Here is a 23613-nt window from a genome sequence, read left to right as displayed (position 1 = left end):
CTGATAAAATGCCAGACCTCTGCCAGCATTATGGTCCCAGGGTGTTTGATGCCATAAGAAAGTAGAGGAGAAAATAGATTCCCTGTTCTGCTCAGCTCGGCATATGAGACAAGAAATGCAAAGTTAACAGACAACATTTGGCTGCAAAGACAGCAGAGTGGATGTGAAGAAAAACCAAAAAACACAACTAAAACCAAACTAAAAACAAACAAAGAAACACAAACCAAAAGAAAACCCCTTCTATTAATCCAATTCAGTAACTATCACTCAGAATGTAGCCAACACGTCCGTGGCTCCCTGGAGCCTGAGATAAAATTTACTGGACCTCTTGCAAAATATACTGAGACTCAAGAAATCTCTAGTGTAGTCAGAGGGAAAGAACAGCCTCAGCATTAAACCCCCAGACTCCAAATCATGTTGTTAAGGGAAAAAAATGTGAAAGGAAATACACATTCCTGTCTTTGCAGATGTAGAACTTGCAATGAACAGCCATCACTTTTGGATTCAGCAGGTCACAGGTGGGTGCAGCTGATCCAAATTTTGTGGTGCAACAAGCTATCATCAACTCCTAAACCTTCTCAACGAAGCCACAAGCAAGTAGTGATCTTGTGAACCCTGCTTTTTAAATATCATTTTGTATACAAGTATTTGCACCAGTTCTCACAGCTTTATAAATCACAACTGGGTACCCAATGACAGCTGAAAGAAGTGGCAGGGGAAGGGCTGGATAAAAGGTGGTTAAATACAACTCAGAACTGAAGTTCCACGTATCTGTATCCACTTCTGCTCATCATCCACAAAAGCTTCACCGTGCATGGAGTTATGAGGCCATGTTCACATATGTGCTTGTACATTCAGGCTGTGGAATAACTGAAATAATTCTCTGGTTTGGGAGAAAGGATATGTAGAAGAAAGAGGAAATGAAGAGGAAAAAAACAGAGACTTTTGTGAATGACTATCAATAAGAAGAAAGGGAAATAGCAACACAGATGATCAAATTGGAAGAGAACCTTTAGCACAGAGCCTGCTAATGAAAGGTCTTGATTCACTGTCTGAGCCTAAGGAGACACTCAGGGAGTTGAGGAACTGATACCAGGATATCCAGACATAACCAGTAGATCTGCCCAGTCCTACACAACCTCACTGAAATGCTAGCTTGGACCAACATCAGAAGTCACTTTAAGGGCATTTCTAGTATTTTGACGGAGACAACAGGTGAAAACACCCAGGGACAAAGAAAAGGCAATAAAATATAGCCCAAAATATGTTTCCCACCTGTGACATCAATCTTGAAGGTCAGTTTCTGGCCAGCAGCCTCACAGGTGTACTCCCCAGCATCTTTCTTCTCCACCTGTCCCACCACCAGCCGACGTGATTTGCCCTCTGACTCCATCTTGAACTTCTTGCTCAAGGTGATCAGTTTCCCCTCCTTGTACCACTTCACATCGGTCTTCTCCTGGGCCACCTCGCAGCTCAGTGTGGCATTTTCTGATAGTGCAGCTTTCACCTCCTTCTGCACCTTCTCCTTGTTGACAAACGCATCTTCTGCTTCTGTAGGGTGGGAAAAGTGACTTAAAAATCTCCCCTGTGTTCCTGTTGTTCAGATTGTTAAAACCCAAATGAAAAATCCTACTTTTGAAAACTTCCACAGCTCTGCTGTTCTGGAACAGTCCCCCCCACAGCAAAGATACACTCAGACAGGGCATGTCCTTCTGCACAGCCTGAGGACAACTCTTCAGACATTTCTGAGCAAAATGTCCAGTGCCTCAATCTCCACGAGAAATCCAACATTTTGTTCCTTAACAAATAATCTCCCAGCCACATCCACCACTGGAACCTGTTCAGTTCTTGAGCAGGCCTGTTTTCCTACTTCCTCTAGACCTATTTTCCTACACATCAGGGAGCTGACTCTACCTTTAGATCTACAAAACACACTTATAAAGATATATATCACAATTTTACTTTACTGAAATCAGCAAAAAACAGGGACAGCTGAGTAGGATTCACCTCGCAGATGAAGACAACTGATTATAGGCAACTGTGCCACAGACACACACTAGCTGGTTGCCTGATCAACCTCATTTCTCAGTGAAGATTTGGGCTACACAGACCCTGGACCCCAGAGAGTGATTCATTTTGCTCTGTGGTAAAAGGAACACCTTTCTGTGATGAGAACCAACATATCTCCCACCTGTGGTGACAATCTTGAAGGTCAGTTTCTGGCCAGCAGCCTCACAGGTGTACTCCCCAGCATCTTTCTTCTCCACTTGTCCCACCACCAGCCGACGTGATTTGCCCTCTGACTCCACCTTGAACTTCTTGCTCGAGGTGATCAGTTTCCCCTCCTTGTACCACTTCACATCGGTCTTCTCCTGGGCCACCTCGCAGCTCAGTGTGGCATTTTCTGACAATGCAGCTTTCACCTCCTTCTGCATCTTCTCCTTGTTTGTAAACACATCTTCTGTTTCTGTAAGATTGCCACAATAGTCACACATTGGTTTTTACAGTTGTCCTCTCCAGTGCTTAGTCAAGTTCCCTCTATTTCACCATATGTGGTGAAAATCAGTAAAAGGAAAAGTGGCTTTATCCTGGCTCAAACCAGAACACCCTGACTGGTAGTGTCATGACAGCCCATGAAGACCAGACACACCTCCATCTCTACTTTGCTGCCATGAGGTGAATACGTGTATGGGAACTGGGAGATACATTTTAAAAACTCACAATTTGATCACAGATTTGAACCTGTGACTCAGAGCAGCAACGGAAACTGCCTGAACCCTCCTCCCTCTTCTCTCCTTTTCTCTTCCTGCTCATCTCCAGGCTTCCTGTGAAGCAGAAGGGAGCAGCCCTCATGGACCCACACACAGGAACCATTGTTCTTCTTCTGACCATTTGGGTCACTCAAACCCATTCATTATCCATGTAATCAGAGTTCTTCAGACACCTCCCCCTTCCTTTTCATCTACCCCTGCACCTCTGCTATGGCCTCACACTTTGATTCTGCAGGAGGTTTTTTGCAGACACTCCATCTAATTTTGAGAGGTCCAGAAGTTTTCACCCTTGCCCATCATTTTTTTTTGGTGGTTACAACTAGTCATGGATGCACAAGTGTGAGTATAAAATGTTGACATGACAGTCGGCTGAAAATCTAGGTCCAGGGCTGAAATATTTCACCTGAGAGGTTGTGATGATCCTCCCAAATGTAAGATACTACTCAGAATGGAATATTCCTTCATTTTTGGCATTTCTAGCCTCTTCTCACCTCTGACTTTGACTTGGAATGCTGTCCTGTCGTCCTTTGTTTCACAGGTGTAGCTCCCTTGGTCTTGCTGTGTCACCTTCTTGATGATGAGCTTACAGTGTGTCCCCTGGGAGATGATGGTTGTCCTCTGGTCCTGCTTGACCTCAGTTTGATCCTTCTTCCACACCACAGCTCCACTCGCAGCTGACACCTCACACACCAGCTCAAGGTTTTCAGAAGGGCTGACTGAGATTTCTGGAGTTGCTTTGGGTTTGTTGACAAAGTTAACAGCTTCATCTAGAAGAAACAGAGAAAGAAGTTGATGCATTGATTCCAGCTCATCAGCAGAAAGTTAAGATACTGTAATTACTGATCATTATTTAATTGCTAGCCACGCTTGGGTGATCAGGTTCCAGCTCTGGGGGTGTAAATGTACACGTGTGAGGGTACTACTGCAGTGTGACTACTGGGGGTACTATTGATAGTGTTAACAGTTATGGCCATAAGCTGTGGTTATCATAGAATCATAGAATGGTTTGGGTTGGAAGGGACATTAAAGATCATCCAGTTCCAACCCCCCTGCATGGTCAGGGACACCTCCCACCAGCCCAGGTTGCTCCAAGCCCCATCCAACGTGCCCTCCAACACTTCCAGGGATGGGGCAGCCACAGCTTCCCTGGGCAACCAGTGTCTCACCACCCTCACACTAAGCAATGCATTCCTAATGTCTCACCTAAATCTCCCATCTTCCTGTTTTAATCCATTACCCTTTGTCCTCGAACTGTGTAAAAAGTCCCTCCCCAGTTTTCCTGTAACCCCTTCAGGTACTGGAAGGTTACTGTGAGGTCTCTCTGGATCCTTCTCTTCTCCAGAAAAGGTTCTTCTGAGATTCAGCCAGGAAACTCCTTGTCCAAGTTTTAAATCATCCAAAGAGTTAGTACAGAATGTTCCCCAGGTTTGGAGCTCAGTATTGATAAATCCTTTATACATCAGCCCATTAGGTCTGTACTGTGACATTAACACTCATTAAAGTCAGTGCTTTATTAACTTCTAGATCAAAGCAAACCTCTGCTTACCTTAGTTCATAACCAAAATCTACCTGATGTGCATCTGTTTTGTGCCTCCCTTTTGGGAGTCAGTCATGAAACCTGCTACAGAGCACAGAGATGGTTGTTTCTCTCACCAGAGTTGCATGTGCTCAGAGTCCTGAGCAGAACCTGCCCGAGCATCATGAGCCCACAAACCCTGACATGTGCTTTAATTCACAGCTCCTGTCTCATTCACACACTTGAATGTTGATGCTTGACTTCCCAACAGATGGTGCAAAGTCCTTCTCTGATCTTCAGATAATTGCTGTCAGTCCCAGTGCAATCATATTCATCTCTCCTGCATCCTCCTGGATCTTATAAATCAAGCTGAGATGCCCTCAAGCTGCTGACACTTTAACCACCACTCCTTATTTCTGATTTCAAGCAAGCTCTAGGGAACATGTATTGATGCCTCAGTCCACAGCTTTGAAAAGATCTAAGCAGCCTCAAAAAATCTTGTTAGAAGTGATGAGGGGTCTTCTTTTACACATTTCTGAGGCCATTCCTGCAGCCCCACATTCACAATATAGAATCATAGAATCATCCTGGTTGGAAGGGACTTTGAAGATCATAAAATCCAACCTAAATCCCCCTACCATAATCTAATTTGCCCATTCAGTGCTTAAACCATGTCACTAAGCACTATATCTTTATTTCATTCAAACACTTCCAGGGATGGTGACTCCACCAGCTCCCTGGGCAGCCTGTTCCACTGTCCAACCACTCTTTCAGTAGAGAAATTCTTTCTAATATCCCCTGGTGCAGCTTCAGGCCATATCAGTCCCACTAGACAAATTCTTCCCCAGACCAGATCATAGTACATGTGAGAAAGTCTCATTCTTCAGCTTCAACAGGATCAAGTTAATTTATGAGCCAAGACAGTCTCATCTTTCTGCTGAAACTGACCCTCACACTCAAGAACTCATAATTGCTCAGGACTCATGTAGCTCCAGCAGTAGAGAGGTTCCTGCTTCCATGCCTTGAGCATGGGCTCTGCTGACTGCACAGACCAGTGCCCACACACAGGAGCTGTGCACACCCTCACACACACACAGGAGCTGTGCACACCCTCACAAACACAGGAGCTGTACACACACACACACAGGAGCTGTGCACACCCTCACACACACACACTCAGACACACATGGGAGCTGTGCACACACACGGGAGCTGTGCACACACTCATACACACACAAGCTGTACACACACATTCACACACACACAAGCTGTGCACACACACACACACACTCAGACACACACAGGAGCTGTGCACACCCTCACACACACACTCAGACACACACAGGAGTTGTGCACACACACAGGAGCTGTGCACACCCTCACACGCACAGGAGCTGTACACACACACATTCACACACACACAAGCTGTGCACACACACACTCAGACACACACAAGAGCTGTGCACACACACAGGAGGTGCACACACACTCATACACACACAGACACACACAGGAGTTGCGCACACACACAGGACCTGTGCACACCCTCACACACACAGGAGCTGTGCACACACTCATACACACACAAGCTGTACACACACACATTCACACACACACAAGCTGTGCACACACACACTCAGACACACACAAGAGCTGTGCACACACACAGGAGGTGTGCACACACTCATACACACACAAACTGTACACACACATTCACACACACACAAGCTGTGCATACACACACACACACTCAGACACACACAGGAGCTGTGCACACACACGGGAGCTGTGCACACACACATTCACACACAAACTGTACACACACATTCACACACAAGCTGTGCACACACATGAGCTGTGCACACACACACAGAGCACGTCACACGTGCAGTGACAATGCAGCATTTTTACCAACTCATTTTTTGCAAGTGTATTCTAAAGGTAGAAGTGAAGACAGGCACCGTGTGTGCAAAAGGTGAAGAACCCCACCCCACACAGCCTGTCCCCAAGCTAACAAGCTGTACTTGACCATGCCAAGCATTTCATGCCCTTCAGGCAATCCAGCCTGGAGAACAAGCTGCTGGCTGCCAGCTACCACCAACCTTAGCTTAGGATGGCATTTCTTTCAGCAGCAACTGTTGCTTTCAGTCACTCAGTATCCCAAGGACAATTGCTATGCTACACCCATGCCAGGCGTGTCTGTGGCATCAGAGAACAAATCCTTCATTAAAAACTGCAATCATTAGAATAGAATGATAGCATCATTTTGGTTGGGAAAGACCTTTACAATCAACATGTCCAACTGTTAAACTGGTATTTTGAAAAAATACTTTAAAATTCAATTTAATTTAAAATTAATATATTTTTAATTAAATTACAAAAGATAGGCCTTCCAGTGTCCTGAAGTTCAAGATCAATGGGGTAACTCACTACCATAGAGACAGGTTATTTCCCTGCACTAAGTCAATCCCCTGACTGTGCAGTGCTTCTTCCAAATTCTCTGGAATCTTGTTATGTGCAAGCTGCCCTACCTAAGGTTTTAATAAAAGGATGTAACTCAATCCTTGTTTATCAAAAAGTCCATGGGGACACACAGTTACTTAGCAAATGCCACCTTTCTTTGCCTTAGCCATGTTGTGAGAGGAGTTACAGGTGGGATCCACCTAACCTAAACATGGTCCCCAAGAAGTTAGGTACCCAGGTAGTCACACAGGCTTCCTCTGCACTTGATGTTCAGAGAAAGGGAGCTCCAGAGAACTTCTCAACTCTGTCTTAATGATCTCTCATTGGACAACAGAAATCAGACGGTCTAAATTTCCCTGATTGGCTCTTTTAGATCAGTTCTTCAACTTATCAAGTCAGGGACCATGAATTAGACCCGATGTGAAATTGCATCATGTTGGGTTCTCAACCAAAGAGAGCAGGAGGCTGAACACAGCATGAGTACCTGAGCAAACACCTGTTGTAACCTGGAGGTAATCCCCCCAGCTCAGTACATCCTGCGGCAATGCCTGCCTCAAGTTCAGTGTTGTGCTAATAAATCAGCTCTGCTGGGTTTGGTTAGCTGGTGAGCAGCAGGGTGGTCATGTGGATGTGCTGGTACAGGTGACAAAGACCCAGTTTACTTCTCTTAAATTGCATTGTACTGCAGCACGTAGACACATCATGAGAAACCTTCAGTAAAGTTTCAATTTGTAACTTACAACTGCTTTAAAAATTAGGCTCAAGGCACAAGCCAGAAAACCACTTTTAGAAGAAATGTTCCCACCAGGCCATGCAAACAGAATCAGCTGAATTTCACAAATATAGAATTTCACAGATAAATTCTTGTGTCATTTTATACTCTGGCTCCATCCTGGACTGGAATGCACCAGTGACAAGCACTTCTCTTCTGGGACTGACCTGGCAGCCACGTGCTTTAACACGTGCTCTGTGCTGGTGGGCTTGTGCCATGAAGGAATGGCTTCACTTACAGTACTGCAGGGAGATGTCTCAGAGATCACAGTGTCCTTTGGGAATAGCAGGAGAGGCTTAACTCTCAAAATCAGGAATTGAACTTGACAAAGAAGGACATAAGGCTTTCACAGGAAGACTTTAGGACCACCTTATCAGGAGGCTCAAAGATAATGTGCATGCCAAGCTAAGAGAATAAAGGCCAGATGTGGCTCTCAGCTTCTTCAGCCAACGTGGTGTCTGAGTCATTAAAAGCTATTAAAAGCTATTAAAAGCTATTAAAAGCTGGTGCTCACTGTAATACATAACACCATCATTATCTTATTTGCCCACATTGTGGATTTGCATAAACACCACAGCAAGGGGCACAGTCTTTGAAATAGGGCTGTGCAATCTTGGCCCCAAAATCTGGCAATTTACATGGTAAAACCAGTATCATGAAAACAGTCCTGAATTTCTAACACAGACTCTGATCCCACACTTGCAGCACAAACTTACCTGAGACTTTTAAATCAAATGTAAGAGTGTCATCTCCAATTTTGCATGTGTACCTTCCTTCATCTTCTTTTGTCACAGCTGAAGCCACAAGCTTATGTAGTTTCCCTTTATCTTCCATGGTGAATTTCTTACTGGCTGTGATTTCTTTGCCCTCTTTGTACCACTTAACCGTGACATTGGCCTCTGAGGTCTCAGAAACAAATTCAGCCTGTTTTCCAGCAGTGGCCCTGATAACTCCTCCACTTTTCTCTTTGTTTACGAAGTTTGCAAGTGCTGAAACAAAATATAATTGAGGGAGGTGAGACACTGGAACAGGTTGCCCAGAGAAGCTGTGGCTGCCCCATCCCTGGCAGTGTCCAAGAGCAGGTTGGATGGGGCTTGGAGCAGCCTGGGCTGGTGGGAGGTTTCCCTGCCCATGCAGGGGGGTTGGATCTAGATGATCTTTAGTGTCACTTCCAACCCAAACTATTCTATGGTTCTATGACAATATATATCCACAGCACTGGTAAAAAAAGTGTGGACATGATGTATTCATGTATCGTAAGACCAAATATGCTTGTTTAATGATGGATCTAATAAATAGGTTCAAACACAGAAGCAGTCAGATTTCCAGCCTTTAGAAACCATAGACTTGATTATCACATGTCCAAAACCCAGAGCACACACACAGCACACTAGGCTGAAGAAGCCCTCAGCAATAGGGCCTTAAGAAAACACCTAGAAGAGGTGAGGGAAGAAATGAAACAAGGAAACTGAAGGGAAAGCAATGAAAGTTATTCACTTGTTCTATTGTAACCACCGGGCAAATAAATCTGCTCTGAAAGAGGTTAAAATTTAATCTAGGTAAATTAGATTATATTAAAATAAAAATCTAAACAGACACCACATAAGACTGAAATGGAAAGAAATTTCTTCCTATCAATTAACAGGAGCATAGAAGATAAACAATAAATCTGGCACCATGTTGAGACACTGTGGAACAATCAAGTCACCAATTGCCTCAATGCAAAGAGTCAAAAACCCACCAATATCCTAATTAAAAATGAGAGCTTAAAATCACAGCCCCATCTTATTTTAGGCAACGGAATTAATTTTTAAACCTCTGCTTAACATGTTACTTTAAACCAACACACACAAGCAAATCACTTTGCTGGGACTGTGCAGTTAAAGCTACTGAAACCAAAGCCTTGATTATGTTTGGGGTTTTTCTTTCATTTCAAGAACATGCTTGAGCAATACAAATTAACAACTCTTTGCAAAAAGCCTGGCAAAGGCCTTAGCTTTCACCCCTGGCACTGCAACAAGAAGTTACTGCCCATGGTCTGGACCAGCTAAGTGTGACTCTCTCAGACTCCTGCTCCCCAGGTGTTATCAGTGGTACATCCAGGTGCAACCCATGGGGCTTCTCCTGCAGCTCAACCACCCTACCCAAGGGTTTTACATTTATTTTCCTTGCTTTTCAGTACATTAGATTTCTCAAAGTCTGTGGTAGAGCTTTTAATTACAGACAAATACTCGGTAGGGAACCAATATTCACCCGCTTGCACAGTCAGGCAGAGTCTCTGAAGACCTAAATATGAAGAAGGAATCGACTTGCCAAGCAGTACACAGGTGAGAAAGAAAAAAAAGCCCTAGTCCCAAATGTCCCCCAATCTAAGAAATGCCCAACCAAAAATAGTATAGGCATGATGGTGCAGTCAAGAGACTCTCCAGTTCTATTCCTCAAGGTTTTCTGTTCAATCACCAGTTTCTGTCAGGGACAGGAGGTTGTGTTTGACTTCTCCAGGTCCCTACTAGTCCTGTTTTCTAGGGTTTACTACCTCTGCTTATTAGAAGCAAAACCTATGGGTAAAAAAAAATAAGCATTTAAACCAGGGAAAACCTGATTTTTTTGTTGCTTTTTCTTGTTTCCCCTTGATTCTCTAAAGATTCCTAACAGTGAGGCTTCCCCATCAGTAGGACAACGCTGCAGCCCTCTCCTCCACCCAGCCACCTACACCCATGAAGCCTGCGGGGGCTGAACACTGCTGAGATCTCTACATTAACCTACATTAGTTCCATCAATGCTGAGATCTCAGCATTAATGGAACTCAGGCCACAGATCAAAAGGTGTGGGAGAAAAAAGAGGGAGAAGGGTTTGTTCAGGCACCTTCCACTGCCTTAGAAAACCAGAGTGAAAAATGCAACCGCAGCGGCCTGAAGGAGACTTCTCAGATGTTCTGTTCCAACACAGGAGGTCATGTGTCAGAGGACTCCTGGCACGTGAAGTCTCGTGGCAGCAGAGGGACTGCAATGATAAAAGGCAAGTGCATTTTCTCGTGGGGCTCTGCTGGGCAGGAGGCCCAGTGAGTGACACACCTCTGGCCACGGCTCAGCGCGGTGGCCTCTCGGCAGCCACGTGATGCCCATGTGCCAGACGCAGCTGACCAGCCCATCAGGTGATCCACCAGCAAGCTGGGTCTGATCTACCCGAGCAACAGATACAAAGGTGGCAAAAGGCAAAATTCTGGGGCAGCATTTGTGAACTTCATCCTGCAGGAGGGCATATAGCAGAGCTGATTTGCCAGAAATCAAGCTGCACACAGCAGATGTTCACGTCCTGGCTTGTCAACACAGATTTAAAAATAATAGCATATTTATTCATTTGATAGTCCCATTACAGTGAAAAGCACATGGAAACATCCATCAGCTAATTCAAATAACTATATGGGTAGACCTGCCAATGTGAAAAACTAAGCTGAATAGGCAGAGAGGCAGAAAAGAAAACAAAAATGAGGAGCAGCTGCCAAGTGTAGAAAACAAAGTCCTCCTTCCATAAATGTAGTCACATCTTTAAGCTATTATTTTTATCTTTGTGCCTCTTTTGAGTTTGCTCTTGAGAATGACCAAGTGAGTTAGTTGTCAAATGCAAAACACACACACTGCCCTTGAGCTTTGTTGCTTCTCCAGAAGGAAGGCAAGAAGCCAGCAGTGATGAAGCACCTCGTATGTATTCAGTGCAGAGACAGTGTGATCATTGCTGAGAAGAAGGTGAGGGGTGAGTTGCAGGGCAGAACACAGGAACCAAAGGGCTTTACAAAGTGAATTTGCCATTTCAAAGCAAAATAGCTACAGACCTCACCCCAGAAAATGTCTGACAACAGACAAGGCTGCCTTGGAGTCAGCCTGTACACTCTGACCCTCAGTGGATACCTAGACAACATCCATGAGGAATAGTCTGGGGACACACTGGAGCTTTTCAGCCAAACCTGGTCCCATTCAAGGCAGAGGAAACTCTATGAACTTCATCAAAGCCTGCACAGATGGGAAGGTTTGTAAGGGGGAGGCTTAATGCTGTTGGTTTCAGGGTAAAGTTTCAAGTCTCACTCTGGGACTGGATGTGCCCACAAGGTACAGAGCAGGCAAGCAGGAGCGAAGGGACTGGCATGAAAGCAAAACCTGCCAAACACCAGAACAGCCACAGAGCTGTGCTGGTTCAAAACTAACAAGCAGGAAACATGAAAAGAAAAATACGTTTGGCTGTTTGTTTTATACATCCTTCCATCTGGATGCCTGGAGCAATGAGTTAAGCCATCCAACATGACCTGGAAAGCTGTGTTCTTATTCATAGAATGGTTTGATTTGGAAGAGATCTTAAAGATCATCCAGTTCCAAACCTCCCTGCCATGGGCAGGGACACCTCCCAGCAGCCCAGGCTGCTCCAAGCCCCATCCAACCTGCCCTTCAACCCTGCCAGGGATGGGGCAGCCACAGCTTCTCTGGGCAACCTGGACCAGTGTCTCACCACTCTCACAGGATATAATTTCTCCCTAATATCTCATCTAAATCTCCCCTCTTTCAGTTGAAAACTTTTTCCTTTCTCCTATCCCTCCATGACCACATAAAAAGCCCCTCCTCAACTTTCCTGTAGGCCCCCTTTATTGGCAGAAAACAAACAAAAAAACCCCAAACAAATAACAAAAAAAAAAATCTCATGATGCCAAGATGACCTTGGTCCATCAGATCTTTAGTCAGAGCTGCACTAGCTCCTCAGTGATTTGTCAACTACCACAGAGCAAGTATAGGGCAGGCAGGGGATCACATGCATCTGTGCCTGAATTTCTTCATGACAAGAGCACCTTTTCCTTGCCCAGCATTCAATATCATGAAATAACACCAAGTTCTTGTGGAATATCAAGACATCAATCTGAGTGAAAGCACAGCTCTTGCCACTGAGGCAGCGTGAGAGCTTGTATTCACTCCCAAGTTCTGCTCTGGGGCCACAGACACTGTCCAAGCTAGATGTTGATGGGGAGTTCCCATACCTCCCTGCACCTCCTCTGGAGCACTCCCTTTCCATCCCTTGGTGACTCTGTTGGCTTGGGGCAGGAACAAGGAGCTCAGACAGTCCCCTACCTTTCACTGAAAGCTGATAGAGCATTTTATCCTCTTCACAAACACACTCGTAGACTCCAGCATCCTCTGCTGCAGTGTTGCGGATTTTCAGGATGTGCCTCTTCCCCACGGTTTGAAGTTCATATTTTTCATTGGCCTTGAGTTCTTTCCCATCCTTCAGCCACTTCACAGTAGCTTCTGTGTCTGAAAGCTCAGCCTGAAGTTTGGTTTCCTCCCGCAGCCAAGCAGAAACCTTTTCTATATCTCTGCTCTTGTTGATAAATCTCACTGCAGCACCTGCCAGGAGCAAAGGCTTTGTTATTTCCAGTTATATCAAGACAACTTGTCCCTGACATGAGTCTGTTGTAGACTCTGAGATCTTGGAAAATGTATTAGGTCCTGTTCCTGCCCTCACACTCATGTCAATACCAGGCAAATCTTCCCAGTTCAGGGCATCCAAACTGGGTTTATCGCCTCAGTCACTGAGGCAAAAAAAAGAAACTGCACATCTTTCTACTGATCAGTAATACTCTAAATAGGCTTCTGCAGGGATTTTCACCCAAAGTCAAACACATCCTTCCAGAATGAATGTCTAGTCATTACCTTTTGCCATGCAATGGGGGTAGATACAGATCTTCCCACCATTCCATAAAGGAAAGCTGGAGCATCCAGCCCTCAATGCTAAATTGAGTTACATGATGCTAATTTGCACATAACACACATCTGTGGTAGACTAGAAATACCTCCAAGAAAATAAAACAAACAAAGAAACAAACAAACACGTTGTTAGCAATTTATGATCCTTTACTTTTGAAAGGCTCCCCTACAGTCAGAAAGACTAGCCAAACCTGGAGGTGAAGTTACTGGTTTAAGGTGGCTCAGTGATAGATCTGGTGACAGAACCCATGGACTGATGGTCATGAACTACAGAAATTCACGAGCTGATGTTAAGCAGCCTAGTTCAGGTACCAACCAGCTGGACAAACTCTGACCTCTGTATTGTTGTGGTGAGGTCAGTACCAGGACTCATGTTAGTTCACATGATGCAATTCCAGGTACTTCCTACAGACCAGGCAACAGTGAAAGCCCTCCAGCCCCATTTCTCATCATCAGGTCACAACAACTGCCCCTTGACTGGAAGAAGAAAGGACAATGATCAAAATAAATACCTTTCACTCTCATCTTGGTGCTGGTGTCAACATTATTGGCAACAAATTTTACTTCTGCTCCATCATGGTTTTTGGTGATGTTCTTTATTATGAGGGTGTGAGTATTTTGAGTTCTCTTAATGATACAGGTCTCACTTTCCTGTAACACTTTACCATTAAGGTACCAAGTGCCAGAACACATCTTTGTAAGGTCAAGAGTAAACAGGGCATCCCCTCCTGGTACAGCTTCAACAGTTGTTAGTGGGGTTTTCACAGCCAGGACAGGTTCTAGGGAAGAAGAACAGCACATATCTCTGAGAGCAAAGGACACAAGGCTGCCATGCTGGAGAACAGTTTTTCCTAAGAACAAAGCAGGCACCAGAAGAACATTTTTCACTATGAGAACAGTCAGACATTGGAGTAATCTCCCCAGGAAAAGTGGGACACTTTTCCCCAGTGTTTCCCCAACACTGGACACTTTCGAGACTCAGCTTGACAGGGTGTTGGGCCATCTCACCTAGACCAGGTTTCTACCTAGAAATGTTGAAGCAGATGACCCTCCAGGTCCCTTCCAACATGGCATTCCATGATTCTCTGACATCTTTGGGGGTAAACAAGACATGAAAATAACACCCTGCAGCCTTATACAATTTGCATGCATTGAAGACAATGCACAGTTGGTCAACAGGAGCTGATTTCTACTGCAGCAGGTGACCTCTAGCATGAAGGTAACTCCTCTTTCTACAGGGAAAGAACAACAGGTCTATTTATTTTTTTTTATTATTTTTTTTTCCCTAAAGGCAGAACAAACATGAAACATGTGAGCTGTTTATTTAATAACCTGTGTTATTCTTAGATTTCAGAAGGATCCTAAGGAGGCCACCCAGCCCACTAGTCACTTCTAGATATTCTAGGGAAACACAGGTATGTTCAGACACCTAAGGAAAATGATGACACAAGAAGTATGATTGAGGTCTGTGCAGTTGTTGTCCAGTGCAATTATAAAAGCAAGAACCAAACTCACAGCTCACAATGAGCTAATGGGCACACTAATATCTTAAAAATCAAGTAAAAATCCCATATTTCTCCTAGCAACTCTAAGATTCAAGAGAGCCTGACTAGAACCTGGTTTTCATGAGAGTATCATAGAAAAAAAAAACATAGAATCATAGAATGGTTTGGGTTGGAAGGGACACTAAAGATCATACAGTTCCAAACCCCCTGCATGGGCAGGGACACCTCCCACCAGCCCAGGCTGCTCCAAGCCCCATCCAACCTGCCCTTCAACACTGCCAGGGATGGGGCAGCCAGAGCTTCCCTGGGCAACCTGGACCAGGGTCTCCCCACCCTCACAGGAAAGAATTTCTCCCTCACATCTCATCTCCAGCTCCTTCTTCCAGCTGGAAACCCTTCCCCCTGCTCCCATCCCTCCCTGCCCTTGTCCCAAGCCCCTCCCCAGCTTTCCTGGAGCCCCTTCAGGCACTGGAAGCTGCTCTCAGGTCTCCCTGGAGCCTTCTCTTCTCCAGGCTGAACACCCCAACTCTCCCAGCCTGTCTCCAGAGCAGAGCTGCTCCAGCCCTTGGATCATCTCTGTGGCCTCCTCTGGGCTGTCTCCAAGAGGTCTATACACTTCCTTTTTTGGGGGCTCCAGAACTGGACACAAGGATCACTCCTGAATATTCTCTGTGTTTGGTATCCCTTTTCTATACTGAAAATTGTTTTATAGGCCCACCTCAATTTTTCCTTTCATAGCAGGTCTAGGGACAGCACTTCCAGGCTTACAGCCCATTGCAGAGAGCTCTGCCTCTCACACCACCTGAGCTGAGACACTGGAGTGTGAGCATCCCACAGCTCTACCACAGCAACCCCAACCACCACCCCTGAGGTGGTGGTCAGCCGGTTGAAATGAGACAGGAGAACTAGCCCTGAAGGGAAAAAGGGTTGTGCTGTGCAAATCTACCCTCCTCAAAGTCACGGGAAACATCTTGAGAGCCCCCGTGGGGCAGAAGGGCCCAGAACGACCAGTTTAGCGATGGTTTTGTGCTCACCGAGGCGCACGCTCCCCGGGAACTCCAGGTAGGGGCTCTGTCCGTAGGTGTTGACTGCAGACACTCTGAACTGATAGTCAGCCTCTTCTGACAGGTTGTTGACTGTGAACTCTGTGACGGGGACGTGAGACTCGTGGCACCTCACCCAGGTGAAGCCAGCCAGTTTCTTGCGTTCCACCACGTAGCCATCGATGGGAACGGGGCGGCTCATCTTCGGAGGGGACCATGCCAGTGTCACTGAGGTTTCTGTTTTATTTTTCACCACAGGGTCAGCTGGAGGTTGGGTGGGAGGTTTTTTGGGAGCTGCACAAGTCGGAAAAAAAAAAAAAAAATCAAACAAACAAAAGTCAGAACAGAGCAAGATTTTTATGGCAGAGTGGAAAAGCCACCCTGCCTCTCCCAGAAAGCTTACGCTGGACTAAATGCTGCTCTTGCTTAACAAACCTTCACAAAATATTGATGTGGGATGAAAAAAGCAAGGGAATGGATAGGAGATGCTTTGGGGCTCCATTACACAAAGATGTACAATGTTCCTACCTCCACAGCTCAACATATGTGGTTTCTACACAGTATTGCAATTGTCTTGCACCAAGAGTCTACAATGAACAATTAATGAGCTGAAGTCTTCAGTGGCAGATACAGACCCACACCACATCCTATGAATCTCCTGGGCAAAGCAGACCAACAGGCAGCTTGCTGTTGTCACTCAGAAGATGGGTAAAGCCACCATCAAAGATTGTACAAAATTCTGTGCCCCGAACTCCTGCTCCACTTCCCTGGTGTGAACCCAGGTGAAACAAAAAAATAATTAAATTAAAATAAAAACATCTTAACGGGATTACTCTGGCAAGGTGGCACAATTTTGTCCTGTTTACCAGACATCATTGCACAGGGGTAGTTACACTAATACTGCAAATCTCCTGGTATTTCTCTTCTGTCAGAATTTCAACCATCCCCATCCCCACAGGCAGGAACATACACATCCCTGAGAGAACCAATGTGTCAAGGCACCACTGCATCAAGGAAGTGTGTGGCAATATTTTGCAGTGTTTCACACACAGGGGTGGCATCCTGGGCACAAATGTAAGCCCACTCTGTCTGAGCCTGTCCTCCATTTCTTCTTGAGAACCTGTTCCAACCATACCCTGCAACATGTCAGCCCACATCCTCAGCAGGTTTCAACACACAGCAGCCAAAGTTTGTACAACTGGGATGACGTGTTTCTTCTCCAAAAGGGTTGTCAGGCCTGCTCAGGGCAGTGGTGGAGTCACCATCCCTAGAGATGTTTAAAAGCCATGTTGATGTGATACTGAGGGACATGGGTTAGCGGTGGCCTTGGCAGTGCTGGGTTAATGGTTGGACTGGGTGACCTTAGGGGTCTTTTCCAACCAAAATGATTCTATTATTTGGGAAATAAAAGATAGATATGAACAAACAGTGCCTGGGTTTTAGAGTTAGGGAGATCTCAGTTGCTTGTTACACAGGCTTGGCTGTTCTCTCCAGCCACTTTCCTCTGGGTGTCACTCCTCTGTCCTGCCTCTGTTTTATGTTGACCCCACTCGGAAGGTGGGTTGTAACTTTGTCTCCCAAGAGTGACAGCCACCCTTGGGGATCTCTGTTTTAGCAAGTTATGCAGACACAGCTTTTGGGGATGGGGAATTAACTTCAAAAGGAAATGACCAAGAAACTTTTCCCCATCAGACTCTGCAATTGAGAAGATGTGGCTGGTTAAAGTACCTGAACTCTCAAATGTACCCCTGCAGGTTTTTACACAATGAAGATTTACATTCACTTTCTCATTCCTCTTGAACCCCCTTAGAGAATGCTCAAGTCCCACCAGGGTTATTTATTATGTGCTGCCACTGATACTGTCAAGAAGCTAGGAATTACCTGGTATGCTCTAGTTACACATCTACTGACATGTGAAAGGATTCATTTCATTTAATTTTGGGTGTCTGGCTTAAGTCAGTCAACGAGACTCCAACTGGAATCCCAAGGAGAACACACTCAAGAGCAATTCATCCAGCTTAAAGAAGGTGTGTGAGGCAGGTGAAGTGAGTCACACACTGTAGATACTCAAGTATTCATGACTATAAAGGGAGCCTGTACAATGGGCCTAAACCAAAAAACAAACTCTGGCACAACTGATCTCCCTGTCTCCATTTACCCACCTTTAAAGATGAAGTGGTAAAAATATAAGATACTGAGCAAATCATATATTAACAGTGCTTGCCTGATAAATGATATGAAAGCAGGCAACATGGATCTGTCCAGCTAACTGGACAAAAAAAAAAGAAGTGAACATAGTACACAGGATCCTTCAAGCAGACAATCAGACGTGCACAAAGTGTAAAAATAGGAAATCTCAATGTGATATGCTTTTCCTTCATTGCACAAATAGACACAGGGTGGTTGGGCGTGCAGAGTTACCAGCCTGTCAGTTACTTCTGGTCAGAGCTGGACACCAAAGGTCCCATTAGTGTAGTATTAAGCTGGACACTAGACCCTGGAATCAGATCTCTTGATCTTACCATCAGAAACTGTAATGTAATATTTTGGTCAGAGATTCCTGTTGGTGGGAAGGCAGCTCCTTCTCTTTTACTATTCCATGAATCAACATTCGCTTCATAGATTAAAGAGCAGAGTCCAAAATCAACCTGAACTTTGCTTTTCCTGTGGAATAGGCACTTGGCTGAACATTAAATGTTTCCAAATACCTTGGAAACTGCCACAAAGCTAAGTGTGACACCCCATTTTTTCCTCATTTTGTCTCAATAGCATCAGAATGCCCCAACCAAGTTTAGAGAACACAGCAGTTATAAACCTTTATTCAAAAATTGCTTTTTACTACTCAGTAATTGTGATTTGGAGGTGGTGGTGGGAGAAAAGGAGAATTATTCTTCCCAAATGGTCACTAGACTTGGTGACTTGAACAATGGAAACTGGAACTGCAGCAGAGCCAGAAACCACATGCAGTTCTCTGCTTTAAATGAAGCAGCTTTTGCCCAGGAAATGCAATGCCATCAACACAAAAGTTCATAAAATCAGGCCACTTCATCAAAATTTAATTTTGGGTCCAATCTCACTGACACTGCACCTGCTGCTACTGCTCTCTCAACAGAAACCCTTGCTCAGATCAGACATGCCAGCTGAAGGAATCTCCAGCCTGCATCTTCTATCAGTCTCCCCAGGCAAAGGTGATCAAGACAAAGGTCCCTTCTTCCACCATGGCTACATTCACAGGGTCTTGCCAGATTTGTCATGGCAAAGGATGAGAGAGGACACAGCTCTGCTGGTCTCCACAGAAGGAATGAAGCTATATCTTCAGGAGGAAGCATTTCCCCTTTTTCTTGCAGGGTTTTTCACATTGTTATGATTATATTATACTTGAACTCAAACAGCTTATGAAGCTAAAATCAAAGTAAGATGATTCAAGTTTGGTGAACATTTGACTGCCCTGCAAATGCTTTGTGTGTGTGTGTGTAGATGTTACTTTAGAGATGTTTTTGCTTGCTAGAATGGAAATATTCTGCCAAAAAATGTCCATGGCACCTCTCTACTTCCCTGTCATAGCCAGCACACCCACAAGCTACCCTCACATCTCTGCAGACTGAAGACCTAGGGCAGGAACTGAATGCTGGCTGACTCTCCCCTCCAAATCCTCAGCAAAGAGAGAGAGGGAGGGATAAGTGGCCCCTGTTTGCTAGAAGAACTATCCCCAGAGCAAGAACTGATGAATATTCCTCAGATAAACTAATTATTTTGGAAGACGGAGGTCAGGGAGTAGGTGACACACAGAGCTCTGTGTACAATGAAATTACTTATGCAACGTATGTGATGTTTTCTAACACCTCTTGATGAGGAGAACATGCATGTCCCTCACCCCATGTCTTACTCAGTTACCAGTTTGCACTCACTCCAGCACAAAACAAGGATGGTAAGGAGAAGACACGTGTTTGTGCCCTGCTGTTTCTCCAGGACTCTCCTCTCTCTGTTTTGATCTCTCTGTCACATTTCACAACACTATCATTCAGGCTGTTTGCTTTTTGTGGCCAAAATCAAACCTTCTGCTGTCCTAGGACAACCAATCCACCCTGGCAGTACCTGAACCAACAGACCTAACACGGGAGGACCTGCCAGCTAAGGAAGACCCAACATCAAGGCCAGATAAAAACAAAGCTTACTGGTCACAGTGAACTGGGTAGAAGTCCTGCTTTCACCAGCCAGGAAGACAATCTCACCAGCATCTTCCATCTTACACTCTCGGATGATCATGGTGTGTTGCTTGCCAGAGCACGTGATGGAGATTCGGTCACTGGGTTTCACTTCTTCCTTATTTTTCAGCCATCGGATGTTCTGGCATTCATTGTCCAGCTCCACACAGAAGATGGCTGTATCATTTGTGAAAACTGCAGTCTTCCGTGGTAGCTTTTTAACGATGTTCCCTTTAAATAAGAAATTGATTAGGATCAGCAAACGGCAGATATTAAAGTCTCTGGCAACACTGGACCATCCAGGCTATGACAGGACTAGCCAACAGCTCTCACCTAATCAAAACATTGTAGACACTACACAGACATCCCTAAATGAATTCCTAGGCTCTGAGTTACACAGAACAGATAATCCCAAGGATTCATTTTGGCCTTCAAAGAGGGAAAAGCAACCTTGTTCAACTAGAGCCACTCGTGTTTCTTCCCCACTATGCAGAGTCTGCTTTTGGCTAAACACAGGGTTCGTGGTCTTGTCAAGAACAGGTTTGACAGTAACACAACTTTCATTGCCTGCACATGCTGGGAATTCAAATTAAAACTTTGCTACAGTAGGTCATTCTTAAACCAGACATCTCTCTTTGAGATTCTGCCTCCATCCAAGTCACATGCCCAAGACTGCAAACAAACCAGTCACCCGTATTGACAGAAAATGCACTGAAAAACTCCAGTTTCTTCTTGGGGTCAACCCAGAAATTCACATAGAATGTGAAGCATTTGAGTCCTTTCCAAGTGACTGTGACGATTATCCCTTATTAAAATAACCTCAAAGTTACAAGATGTGACAATTCACAGGAAAGCTTGGACGAAGCATCAGGACACCACCCCTATGGACAGCTGGGGACTGGCTCCAGCCTTGGGACAATCCCTGTGAGGTAAAAAAGCCCTGATCTAGGCAAAGCACCTAGAGCTACATAACAAGAAGCAATGCTGAATTCCTTCATGGAGCAACAGATTTGGCACATGGTCCATCAATAGGATTCAAGATCCCAGTTCTCTGCTCATCCTCTCCAAAGCCTGGCTGCATGTTTGTTCCTTGCTGCCCTCAGCACTGTTTCCATCCCTGCAGCCCTTTGCACCCTACCAAGCTCTCACTTTCACCCAACCTCACCCTCTTGTCTCCAATCTTCTCCCCCTGGTGCAGAAAGAGGCTCTCCCAGCAAGGCTCTGCCTCCATTCCCTCCTGAGAGCTCCACCTGGCCCAGTCACTCTTCTGTTTTAATGGAACATGTCAGAGTACCATGGCACACACAATTAAATACCAGCTGCCCTATCTTGGCCAAACACACTTGCAGTGCCTCCACCCATGTGCACTCTCAGCTCTTTGCTACTGATACAAAAAGGAAACTGCAAAAGGATGCAGGTCACCCAGCTGTGATGCACCAATTTATGTTGCAAAAAAGCTTCTCGTTTAAGTGGGAATAAAGTCAGGTTTCAAATGAGTCAGGACAAGTGCAAGCCTGTAGCTATGGAAGGTCTCCAATTCATGCAACAGGAGACATGTCAATGATACCAGCATAAGATTCAGGCCAGATATAAGCAAGCAACTTTTTATGCTGAGGGTGGTGAAACACTGGTACAGGTTGCCCAGAGAGGTGATAGAAGCCCCATCCCTGGAAACATCCCAGATCAGGTGGAACAGGGCTCTGAGCAACCTGACCTCATCAAGGATGTCCCTGCTCACTGCAAGGGAGTTGGATTAAATGACCCTTAAAGGTTCCATCCAACCCAAACCACTCTATGATGACCATCATCCAAATCAAAACTGCGGGTCCTGGGGTTGCACAGGTAGGATGTTGCTCATACAGAAATTCAGGGAGCTCAGAACTAATGGCTCCTTCTGCAGACATTTCCACATCCCTGGTGTGTGTGTCTACTCACTGTGAGACACCTACATCATACCAGGCTCTACACTTACTTGGCCCTTTAGTCCTAAACTATTAGATCCAGAAGGTTTGGGCATGGATCTATATCCACAGTTTGCCCTTTTCTCATCAGCTTTCCAAACTCCTGAGAACAGCTCCAGCTGTCAGGGATCCAGAGCACAGATCTGGTTACCAATCCCAAACCACACTGGTGCTGAACGCATCTTGTACCACACGTGGACCATAAACCACAGCTGCTGATCCAGCTTCCCAGTGTGGTCTGCACCACCCTTGGACAAGATTCACCATTGTGTTTGCCAGACACCAGACAAGATGTGTGTGAGGCAGTGGCAAGGGACACATCTGATGCTTGTGACCACATTAAAGGAAGTCTACAGTGTTAGGCTGCAGCTAAAGGACTTCTTCTAGGAAGCTCCTTGAAGCATAGGTCTCCAGCACATGACATATTTTGTCCAGCAACATAATCTGTCCATGTTCTCTGTCCCCATGTTCCCAGATACACCCAGGCAGGAGACCCAGGGACCCACTGACCAACCACACATGGCTCTCCTCTCACACCAGGAGAATCTGCTGTCCTTCACCTCAGGTGTGCATGGTGTAAAGGCCCATCCACAGGGTCAAGCCTGGAGTTTCATCCATGAACCTCACACTTGGTAAGCAAGACTTGGCCAAGCTGAAATACAAAGAGCCATTCCTACCTTGGACAGACAGCTCAGCGATGGTCCTGCTCCCTTCTTTCATCTCACAGATGTAGACAGCATCATCATCTGCAGTGACGTTCTGGACAGTGAGCCGGCGGTACGTGCCCTCCTCCTCGATGTTGTACTTGGTGCTCTGCTGCAGTTTGGTTTCCTCCTTGAACCAAGCTGTCTCTGTACTAGGAACAGGCACTTCACATTGGAAGGTGGCAGATTCCTTCTCCCTCACTTCGAGATCCTTCAGCTTTTTCTTGAAGGGTATTGAGGGTTCTTAAAAGGATAAAAGCAGGAAGGAGAAACGAGAGCTTATGATGGTCTGTGCTGAGAGGTGCACAAATAAATGAGTCCATAGAAAAATATTCAAGAGCAACAGTTCTTACTAATGATATGGATTTGTCTTGAGCTGCCATTGAAACTCATAATTAAGCCCTACTACTTACCGTAGGTGTTCTGCTCTCATGTGAATAAATCTTAGATCCCAGCAGGATTTTAAGGACTTAGACAAAAATGAAGCAGTATCAGTCTCAACTGCCGTGCCTGCCCCACAACATCACACAGAGGAGTTGTCTCTAACCCAAAGAGATGAGAATAAGTTGGTTAACTGATCAGGTTAATGAATTCTGCTCTTGTAGCCTGCTTGTCTTCTAGCGTGAACATTTCTGCACTGCACCTTGTCACTTAGTGCTGACAAGATGAAGGGCAGGCTCCACCCGGGCTGACTCTAGAGGTAGCAACAGCCACTGCAGGACAGAGTAAAAGCCCTTGAAAGGAAGGGTACAGCTGGGTAAATAACAAACAGGTTGGTCATGGGGAGAGAGCCCAGGGCAGCCATGCTAGGTGGGCACGAGCAGCTGAGCTGATCATATGTTTTAGGGGCCTCACAGCAGAAGTGAGCTCAGAAGAAGTGAGCTGGTCTGAAAGGGCAGAGGAAGATTGGAAGTGGCTGTGCACAG

General features: G+C 45.4%; 1 protein-coding gene across 48 annotated transcripts in view; it reads right to left on the bottom strand.

Annotated features, from left to right (window-relative positions):
• OBSCN (obscurin, cytoskeletal calmodulin and titin-interacting RhoGEF) overlaps positions 1-23613 on the bottom strand; it is a 195608-nt gene that overhangs the window by 157989 nt on the left and 14006 nt on the right. For 26 of the 48 annotated variants that reach the window (XM_051612294.1, XM_051612296.1, XM_051612305.1 and 23 more), the window contains exons 3-11: positions 22661-22930; positions 19993-20253; positions 15809-16111; positions 13782-14048; positions 12634-12909; positions 8239-8511; positions 3263-3538; positions 2192-2467; positions 1276-1551 (exon numbers count right to left, since the gene is read on the bottom strand). In XM_051612294.1, coding sequence (XP_051468254.1) covers positions 1276-1551; positions 2192-2467; positions 3263-3538; positions 8239-8511; positions 12634-12909; positions 13782-14048; positions 15809-16111; positions 19993-20253; positions 22661-22930 — 2478 coding nt within the window. The remainder of the gene's footprint in view (positions 1-1275; positions 1552-2191; positions 2468-3262; positions 3539-8238; positions 8512-12633; positions 12910-13781; positions 14049-15808; positions 16112-19992; positions 20254-22660; positions 22931-23613) is intronic. The other 22 variants (XM_051612309.1, XM_051612297.1, XM_051612281.1 and 19 more) reach the window with 7 other exon arrangements.

This window comes from Apus apus, chromosome 2, assembly GCF_020740795.1.
Source record: "Apus apus isolate bApuApu2 chromosome 2, bApuApu2.pri.cur, whole genome shotgun sequence".
Lineage (NCBI taxonomy): Eukaryota > Metazoa > Chordata > Aves > Apodiformes > Apodidae > Apus > Apus apus.
This window is presented reverse-complemented; position numbering and strand designations above follow the sequence as displayed.